General features: G+C 39.3%; 1 protein-coding gene across 5 annotated transcripts in view; it reads left to right on the forward strand.

The window, feature by feature from the left end:
* The window catches only part of EBAG9 (estrogen receptor binding site associated antigen 9), a 45558-nt gene extending 36847 nt beyond the window's left edge, over positions 1-8711 (forward strand). For all 5 annotated transcript variants that reach the window (XM_050941353.1, XM_050941354.1, XM_050941351.1 and 2 more), the window contains 2 exons: positions 273-364; positions 8163-8711. In XM_050941353.1, coding sequence (XP_050797310.1) covers positions 273-364; positions 8163-8283 — 213 coding nt within the window. In that variant the 3' untranslated portion in view covers positions 8284-8711. The remainder of the gene's footprint in view (positions 1-272; positions 365-8162) is intronic.
* Positions 8712-10796: the final 2085 nt, after the last annotated feature.

Here is a 10796-nt window from a genome sequence, read left to right on the forward strand (position 1 = left end):
TTTCTCACTTCTTCAGTATGGTTTGTTGGGGGGGGCTGATTTTGGGGTGGTTTTTTTTTTTTTTTTTTTTTAGTTGAGGGGGATGGTTGGGAAACTCAAAACAATCCTGTCTGGTACTAGGAGAAGATGTATCCATGTTGTCATAAAGCAGATTTTTAAAACCCTTAACCCTAAATAGCCTTGCTTTCTGAGTTTCAACATAGTTTTATCTGGAAATGAGGTGGGGAGATGATTTGCATATGTTTATTATATTCTTGGTCTTTTATTTTCAGCCTGAATTGGGAGACTTGGATACCTGGCAGGAAAATACTAACGCCTGGGAAGAAGAGGAAGATGCTGCCTGGCAGGCAGAAGAAGTTCTTAGGTAATTTAAACAATTCTGTAGCTGACCAGGCTCGAGCAATTTTTAGCACAATCATATTTTAGCCAATCTAACAATTTATTTACGGAACATGCATTACATAGGCTTTCATTCTGCTCCCCCCCCCCCCCCCGATCTTCAATATATACAAATCTTATACCATACGCTTTTCTTCCATTAAGACGTTATTCACACGTGCCAAGAATTTGGCATGTTAAACACTTGTTTATATAATAAGAGTAATGGGATTTTATATAGCCAGGAGCAGTTTTAATTGCTTTACATTCTAGAAATAATAAAGATAAAGTGTACTCTGCACAGTGCTACATTAAAACTTAAAAAAAAAAAAATTGAGTCACTAGAGTATACAAATAGTAAAATCACAATTAAAAACCTTGATGTACCAATAGCATCTTTCAACTTGGTGATTCCTGAAGCACTTATGGAATACAGACATAGCAGTGTGCTGTTAAATTCAAAGATGGGAAATGTTGGATAACAGTTTAGGACAGAATGTGAGGAATCAGTGATGGGGTTTTTTTGTTTTTGTTTGTTTGGGTTTTTTTAGTTGAAAATTCAGCTGAAATATTAAGTAAATAAATTCTTGAATCCACACTGACTCAACTGTATTCTTACTAGCTTAGTTAAAATAACAAATAAGACTTTCTGTAAACATCACTAGTTTACTACACAGTGTCAGATTAATATTTTATTAAAATTTCTGAACACTTATTAAAATCAGAGGGGAGAAGGAACACTGTGACAGCTCTGGAATGGCAAGGCATATAGTACAATATACACAATGTTAGGATATTTATATCCTTTTGCAGTCTCATGATGAGGGCTGTCCATGCGCAATCGTGCTCAAAGACTGTTCTGTTTAAATTCTTATACTGTGTTCATCACCACAGTATTTGGTTTTGGAACGCTTTTTTCATGTGTTTAACAACTGCGAGAATGGGCTAAGCACATTATTTTTGAACAATACCAGTTTCAGAATTTGGAAATTACATTTTGTCCATATTGAATTATGATAAAATAATTTCAGCACTCCTCTAGTTTGGCAATTTAATTCTTGTGCAGTATAATATAAATAAATGTAAAAATACAGCTTGAATACATTATGATAGCTGCACAGTTCATATCATAGTCTGGAATGTAAAGGTTTCTATTGGCAGTGTTAACTTGGCTCTGTTTTCTGTCTCTTCCTGTCTTATCCTCCTGCATTTTGTACCATAAGCAAGAATACTAAGCTACACATTTTAACTGGAAAAGATTGACGAGAACATTGTCTGTACATGTAGCCTGGCTGAGTTAACATTGCTGTTGTTTCCTGACTTAATTTTTAATTGGGGAAACTTCTCAGTTCACTGACGTGTTTTTCTTTTGTTTTTAAAAAAAGAAAAATGGAGGAAGGCAAAAGCTAACTATCCCAGTTAGGCTGAATGTCACACCTTCTGCTTGGTGGAGGGCAGAGAACTCGCCTCTCTGGCTGCTGCAGTTGTTGAGACAGTTTTTGCTAGGCTCTCATGACAGGGCAGCAGCACATCTGTTTACATTGTAACAAATGTATTGTCATTCGCTGTGCTCAGTTTCCATGGGTGCAGTAGAGAGGGGGAGCTGCAAAGAAACCAGTTGTAACTCCTTAATTCTGGAGTAGGGTGTATGCAGTCCCTGTCTTAGGAGGTGCTGTGGAATATATTGTATTAGCTGGCCCTATGGTCTCCAAAGGGGCTTTTCTCCAGCCAGAGGTTGCCAAACTGCAGTGCACTCCAACCATGCTCCAACAATTCCCTGCCTGGGTGCCAAGGACTGCAGAGGGGTGATGTAGGAGCTAGGAAGCTAAGCCAGCTAAGAAGAACTGGCTGCCTGCTGGTTCATTTGCACTGCAAGATTGGGGTAGTGGATCAAAATCTTGCATACATTTCATATGTTTGTCCTAGTGTCTCATTTACATTGTGGTACTGTTTCTGGAAAGAGAATATCATCTTCCCTGAGTCAGGCAAAAAGATCAAAATGTCCTTCCAAAATCTTATAGATTGAAAGTACTTTCATGCACTAATCGGTGGATTTCTGCGTGTTGTATGTATATACAGTACATGCAGAACAATTATGCTGCTGAATGTTGACTTGTATTAGAGATTTTTAACATTTTATTTTCACCCTTTGTCTCAACATGCATGTCAAAATCTTTCCTGTCCTCCCATACTAGTCTCTGAGTCGTCTTCCATGCAGTTCTCTAGCCAATGTGGTCCTTGTGCTTCTGCCCCCTCCTCTTTCAAGTCACTTCTGAATTTGCACTTTTCTCCAAAATCCTGCACACTGTAATCCTCCCCTCTGGACTGGGTTAATTTGCAAGGGATTAATAAAAGGGAATGCTGGAATTCACCAGAGGTTTGCTTTGCTTTCACTGTCTGGTCATTCTTTCTGCTTTTGTTGAGTGTCTCTTGCGTGGCTTCATCTATGTGTTGCCCGTCTAGGTTGTAAGCTCTTTGTGGCAGAGGCCTTGTCTTCATCTCTATCAGTAAAGTGCCTAGGCCAACATCGGTGCCTGTTGTTAGGCACTCAGCTCCAAATCTTGACTACTAGATAAATGACTCCTCTCTACTGTCCCCCCTCTAGTCCCCATGGAAGTCAGTGGCAGCGGGTGCCCAGAAACTTGAGTTGTTTTTATCATCTATATTTTGGTTTAGGTGCCTAACTATGGGCATCCAGATTTGGTTCTGGCAGGTTGTGGGCACTGTATTCACAAGAAAAGGAACAAACTTAGCCTCGAACAGATTCTATTTCTTCTTTAACCTTTTCATAGATTTTAAGGCCAGAAGGGACCACTGTGATCGTATAGTCTGACTCATGTATAACACAGGCCATAGAACTGCCCCAAAATAATTATTAGACACGGCTTTTAGAAAAAACATCCAGTCTTGATTCAAAAATTGTCAGTGAAGGAGAATCCCCCACGACCGTTGGTAAGTTGCTCTAGTGATTAATTATTCTCAGTATTAAAAACTTCTTATTTCCAATCTAAAATTGTCTAGCTTCAACTTCCAGCCATCGAATCATATTCTACTTTTCTCTGGTAAATTGGAGAGCCAGTCATTAAATATTTTTTCCCTGCCTACCAGGGAAACCTGAGAAGTTTTATACTAGTTTGATCGTTCACCACCATTTAAGCTCTTTTGATAGAGAATATGTAAAATTCTAGATAGTGACCTGTAAACTTGAAACAGCAGCAAAAAGTTGTATCTTACTACAGCAAAGCCAGTTGATATAGCTATAATATCACAGGAGATATAACGGTGACAATAATTCACCATTGATGTGTGCATCTTTGTGAGAGCTCTTTTGTCGTGCATGTTATTGTATGTGTGGTGTCTACAAAACAAAAATGACTTGGTTAGCCAGCAGAGGGTGCAGTAAAGCACTTAGGAATCTTAGTGCAGGCAGGAATTCTCTGTGTAGCTTGCAGTCTAAAGAGTGAGCATATGAAGTGTTGGCAGTACTTGTGATTACTAAGCCTTTGAGTGCTGCCATTAGCTCTTGTTAGTGCTAAACGTTTAGTTCCACATGACTGATTAAAATACCATTATTTTTACATGTATGAACTATTTGCATAGGTGGTATCTTCACACACAGCCTTTCGTTTCCCCCCTCTCTCCCACCCAAATCACTGCGCCAGAATTTCCTTTTGGTGGGTTAGTAGTAGGCTGTTTCTGTGAAACACAGAGCAGCATGTCTGCTATTCAGGATGCTAAGATGAGGGAAAGCTGCAGATTGTAAAATAAACGTCCTTGATGCAGCACTCCCGTGGGATTTAGAGTACTAGTCTACAAGACTGACGGTGAATAGCTCCACAGCTTCCCTTGACATCACATCTGTTGTTCAGCTGATCTAAGTTAGTTTGCCTAATAGTTGTTAGTAATCCTCCTGAGGCTCAAACCCATTAGTTGTTCTGCCTCAGTGACTGGAAGTAATGGATTCCTGTCTTCTTTACAACCATCTTTTAAACGTATGCAGACAATGTTCCTCAAAGAAGCACATGTTCATCTCTCTTCTCTTAATTCCTAAGCTGGCCCATGTAGGACAGAATAGCTGCCTTCATGTTTGTGATATTCCTACATGTAGGCACAAGGAATGCAGGCTGTACCTACAGTATGGGGAACTGCCTCAAGGAAAGCAGAGACTCTGAAAATGATTTAGGGGTTATAATGGACAAACAAGTCAGCACAAGCTCCCAAGTGTGATGCTGTGCCCAAAAGGATTAATGTGCTCCTTGGGTGTATAAATGGGAGTAAGTATAAGGAGGTGATTTTACCTCCGTGTGAGACATTGGTGAGAATGATACTGGAATAATGAAAACCGATCTGGTATCCATTTTAAAAAGGATGTTGAAAAACTGGAAAGGATGCAGAACAGAGAGACAAAAAATAATTTGAAGATTGGAGAAAATGCCTTACAGTGAGCGACATAAAGAGCTTGATTTGTTAAGTTTATCGAAAAGATTGAGAGGTGACCTTATTGCTGTATACAAGAACATAAGAACACGAGACCAGCCATACTGGGGCAAACCAATGGTCCATGTAGCCCAGTATCCTGTCTTCTGACAGTGGTCAATGCCAAGTGCTTCAGAGGGAATGAACAGAACACGTCATCATCAAGTGATCCATCCCCTGTCACCCATTTCCAGCTTCTGGCAAACAAAGGTTAGGGACACTTCAGAGGGACACTACAGGAACATTCCCAGGGAGAAACCAGGTACTAATGGGCTCTTTAGTCTGGCAGAGAAAGGCACAAGAAGAATCAGTAGCTGGAGCCAGACCAATTCAAATTAGAAATGAGGTACAAATTTTTAACAGTGAGATGATTTAACTCTTAGAACAAACCACGGGAAGGGTTACATTCTCCATCTCCTGCTGTTTTCAGATCAAGACTGCCTGCCTTTCTGGATGTTACACTTTAGCCAAAACACATTATTGGACCCTACAGGGATAACTGGGTAAAATGTAATGGTCTGTGTTATACAGGAGGTCAGATTAGATGATCTAGTCTTCTCTCAACTTTCTTTCTGATTCTGCCTATACAATTAATATAACGTTGGACTTCCATGAGTATGCATGTTTTATTTAAATGGATTAATTTATTATTCACTAAAAACCTCACATCCTCCCTACTGCCTAGCCCTTACTCCCCCATTCTAATTATTCTTTCCAACATGAACTGCTCTGCTATCACTGAATCTCATTTTTGATATTACCCTATCTTCTAGTTCATCAAAACTCTCATGTTTTAATACTACCCTTCAGAAAACCTTCAAGAGAGCTGGCAGATTTATTGTGTACATATTAAATAGCATATTCCATGCCACCATCATTAACAAAAGCATGGAATAATACTGGATCCAGGATACTCCATACCTCTCTATCTGTTATTGCTTATCAAATACAGAAGATGGCATCAGTCCCTCACTGGAGTATGGATTCAGTCACTGTTACTGTACCACCCACTTCCCACTCCTGGGAAAATGTAACCAGAGGAGAAAATAAAATAACAAATTCTATCTTGTAATTTGCTAGAGAAACATGATTTTTGTGTGCCCATGGCAACCAGAGAGCTGACCCTTTTAACAAATCCTTCAGACAGTGATGGCCTGGGCTCTGAGAGCAATAGCAGGAAGATGCTGCCTCAGGGCTAGACAGTGTGGAATAGGTTGATGTTTATTTTGCTTTTTAATTTCTGTCCCAGTGGCAACCTGAAACAGAGGCCATGCTGCTTTAAATTAAATATGGGCTGAGCAGTGATGTTCTAATCCAGAGTTTGAGAGTTCTCAAGTCTGGTGTTTGTGATTTTGATCAATGTCTGTTGTTTTAATTTGACATGATAATATTTTTAAGTGAATAAGGACTTGCTCATTAATGTCAGTGGAAGCTAAGCATTCAGCATTTGGCATAATCAAGCCCAGAATGTTTTAGAAATCTGGGCTATTGAATTATGTTCTGCTATGTGACCTAATAGCTAACTTAAAAAAAAAAAGGTAGGTAATGGTAAACATCTTAATCCCAGTGTTTAATCTAGCCAATTACAATTGAGAAAAGGTAGACTCTACCGACTGTGTTCTTAATTTACAGTTTCTATTAAACTTAAAATTACACACTGATACAAAGCTTTGAGACATCAGAGCAAAAATAGTTTTCTACCATCATGGGTTTGCCATGTGTATTTCCCAGTCAGTCTGTACTTGTCCTTAGACTGTCTCCATACAGAGTGAGGAGATGTGATAGCATCCAGTTATGCATTGTAATGTGGAAATTACACCCTCAGTTACTCTACAGTGTGGAGCTGGAGTGTTAACTTTCTAACTAGTTCTTTAACTCTGAAAACAAATCTCAAAAGGTAGATTAGCCCTTAGTACTCTGGCTCGTTGACCAAGATGGTTAATGCCCAGGTTTAAGGTGGAGAATAAACCCAACGGGGAGGTGCAGCAAATTTGGACACTATTGAGGAACAAGTGGTGTTGCATTAGCAGCTGGAATTTGTCTAGGCTGCTTTCAGTGTATGAGAACTTGACTGACAATAGAGAGGGTGTGGAAAGCAAGGCAGGAGTGTCTGTCTGTCTGAGTCTCGGGGAGGATGTTGAGAGGAAAACCTTTTCCAGCATTTGTATTGAGGGAGTGGGCAGGCAAATGAAACTCCTGTTGGGGCACAAAAGAGAAGAGAAACTCGAGGAGACAAACTCTTCAGTCTAGAAACCTCAGGTCCTTATTTTGAGTGTTCTGATTCTAGACTAAGGCTGGCTGATTTCTTTTAAGTAGCTTGTTTGTATAACTGTATTTACCCTAGTTAATTCCAGTTGTACCTATGTATGATGGATGTTTGGAGGACTGATAACTGCAGAAATGCATTTAAAAGAAAAGTCACTGCATGAGATCTAAGAAATTTCACTAGATCTGTATACAAAGTCTTGATTATCTTTAAAAGCATGACAGAAAACTGTACATAAAAATGGAAAAGTAACAACAAAAAACAAAACCAACAAACATTTTAACAAAAGTCTTGGATGCTACATTATTGTATCCTCCCCCTCCCCCCCACAGCTCATTCCAAATATATCTCCCTAGTGATCTTGTGGGTCTCACACACTTGTGTAAGCGAATCAGTTATATTCTTCCTATATCTCATGAAATTCTTCAGCTTGTAAAGATGTTCATACTGGGCCTGATCCAAAGCCCTTGAAATTGATGGGAATCCTTTCATTGAGTTCAGTAGGCTTTTTGGATCAAATCCATGAAGCAATTTTCTGCAGTGAAAAAAGTATCTGTCTTTTAAAAGTGGGACACAAGGGCTTAGCCAGAGCAGTTGATATCATACAGCTCAAGAATAAAGTACAACAATTACTGGATTCTGATACAGAGATGCCAACAGATAAGATCTATAACCCTTGTCTTCACTAGGGAAAATGCAGTGTAAGAGATCTAACAGAAGCAAAGTTGGACATCAGCTTACTTAAAGTGCAGAATTTCCCTCTTTCAACTAAAGCTTAAACAATCTGAGCATGAGCAAAAAGCAGGTTAACTGATAGCTGCCTAATTAGGAGCACAGGAATAACCCAGAATTCCAGGCATTGTTGCTGAAGGAGCTTGCAGGCCCAGTATACTTTAATGCTCACAGTTACCCTTTTTCCTGAGGTAAGAAGTTCCGTATTTATTGAAAACATGTAAATAATTGTCTAGCTTCAGCCAGTGTAAAAGGGATCTTGCACTGTTTTCTAAAGGAGTGAATCTGATGTTCTCCCTTCAAATTGCAGGCAGCAGAAGATAGCAGAAAGGGAAAAGAGAGCAGCAGAACAACAAAGGAAGAAAATGGAGAAAGAGGCACAAAGGCTAATGAAGAAAGAGCAGAACAAAATTGGTGTAAAACTATCCTAACACAAGCAGTTCTAGGATGACTGTACCAGCAGGAAGGAGAATTCCAATTTTACGACATAAAGCATCATTTGTATTGATTTAAATATTTTTAGAACTCAACTCACTGCTTGATTTTAATGCATTCTTCAGGCCATCTTGGAAGCCAGAATTCTTCCATAAAGTATCTTGAACTATTAGTAGGTGGATCTTAAAAATAAAACACCGACCTTGCAAATCATACCTTGATGGAACAACGTTTCCTGCAATAGCCCTATCCCAGCACCCCTCATATACAAGAACAGTGATTGCTGCAGTGACAGTCTGATGATGGGGACATAAACTCTAACAGATGGTTGAAGCTTAAAGAAAAAAGGGTGTAAATAATTCAGTGGTGGGAAATCTGCTGTATTATGCTTACCTGAAATGTGTAATTAAATAATTTTAAAGAATTCATTGCTTCTGTGCTTAATTTCAGAAAAGACACCTTTGCTGTTCTACTCTTAATTGCTTTATTTATTTATTTATGTCAGGAAACATGCTTTAAAAATATGCCTGCATTCTCCTATGTAAGATGATATTGACCTATACTGAAGAGAGAATAATGCTTCTGTTTCTGTTGAGCTGATTATCATCCATACAGTTGTTTCCTTTTTTATAACAGCAGCAAACAGGCTTTCTGTGGTTGGGGACTAGCAGGGGTAGAAATGAAGTGGGTTTTATTTTGTGCTGACACCATTTTCAGTAGTGTCACACTTGTAGTCCAAGAGAGGAATGTACTGTAATTGTAGGCAGAAATGTTTCAGGTGGATGAGATTGGCATGGTCACATTTTAATATCAGTCTGACTTGCATACTTTTCTCAGTTTAGATTTGATGCTGCATGCTATTATGGGAGCACATTTATTTATGTAATGTTATTGGGAAAAAGAATGATTGGTTCTTTAATCACCTTTATGTATTGGTGAGCTGTTCAGACACTATATCTATATCTGGTTATTTATATGATCAATGGGATATTAACCACTCTGTCCTAAGCAGATTCCAACTTGGCTAATTGTATTCAGTCTTTCTAAACATTCTCCCAATAAATCTATTGGGTGAGGGAAGATGTTTCTCCTCCTGAAAACTTTAATTCTTGCAATCAGAATGGCTACCATCTTCCAGGCCAAAGATGGCTACATTTCGGTGGTAGGTGGAGGTGAACGTTAGATACATTCTGTACTGTACACTAGGATTTTTCTGAAAAGGTTTTGTATACAGGGTAAACATTACAAAACAAAAAGTGTGTGTGTGTGTGTGTGTATATATATGTGTGTGTATATATACAGCCAAAGCTAAGGCCCAGTCCTATACAACCTACCGATGGTTTCCTGAGCCACGGAAAGCAGCGTGTGGCTGGCTGCGACCCTTTCCCATATACCCAAAAAGCAAAACCCCCATTGGACAAGAGCAATTTTTGCTGATGGCAGGAGGAGGTTCTTAAAAATGATCAACTTCCTAATGAACATCACTTCTAATTCTTGGACCCATTCTCTCTGCTACCTCTCATCTGAGGGCCAGATAACCCACTGGATTATCTTCCAGCCTGAAACTGGAGTAAATCTCCCCTCCCCAGTGTGTGTGTGCAATGGTTCTGTTCTGCATATAGTGCTCAGAACTGCTAGGTGTCTTGTGGACACAATAGGAAGACAGGTTAAGAATGTCCTCATTGTAGGGAAGCTCTCAACTGATGTCAAGTCAGCATACTCTGTACCTATGATAATTGCCCTCTGACCATAAGGTTGGAGTGGCAGGAAGATGGTGGGACAGGAGTGTCACTGCATTGCCTCAGATCTAGCTGGTCTTCAGTTTCTTGGGGATAGTTGTTGACTGGCATAAGTTTAGAGCAACTTTAAAGGTGACTCTAACCCACTCCTGGGACAGGGCAGGTGTGTCATGAGAATGGGGATGTAGTAGCCATCTGGTGTAACTTTGTGCTGAACTGATTTTAGCACAGAAGAGAATCTAGGTCCTCATCAGTGCTTCATGTCCCTTCATAGCCCCAGTGATGGAGATGCTAAGCAAATTATTCCCAGGCCAATTGTCTGTCTTTTGTGCTCACTAATGCAGAGCATATATAGTTTTGGCTTGGGCTCAGTTTGGCTGGTTCAAGCTGTAAATGCATTTTGACTTTCAAGATGAAAACAAATGTTTGTCGGGTCTTTAGTATCATTACAACTCTGTTGAACATTTGTCACTATTAATGCTTAACAGAATCTGATTCTCTTTGACCTATAGCAACAGGAAAACTTGTTAGAATCACTTGACGTCTTTAAAAATGATTGAACTATGTATGTGGCAGTGTGCCCTCCAAAAATGTTGGGTAGAAAGAATGGAATCTTCCCAGGCCCTGAACACGCTTTCTGAAAAACGATGTTTACTATGAATTGATTTATGCATTTGACAGAATAACGGGACGATAGGAAGTCTTGCTTTGCGAATGAGATTATACAAAGAAAATAAATATTCTGTGTATTCTGAATCATGGTATCACTT

Source organism: Gopherus flavomarginatus, chromosome 2, assembly GCF_025201925.1.
Source record: "Gopherus flavomarginatus isolate rGopFla2 chromosome 2, rGopFla2.mat.asm, whole genome shotgun sequence".
Classification (NCBI taxonomy): Eukaryota; Metazoa; Chordata; order Testudines; family Testudinidae; genus Gopherus; species Gopherus flavomarginatus.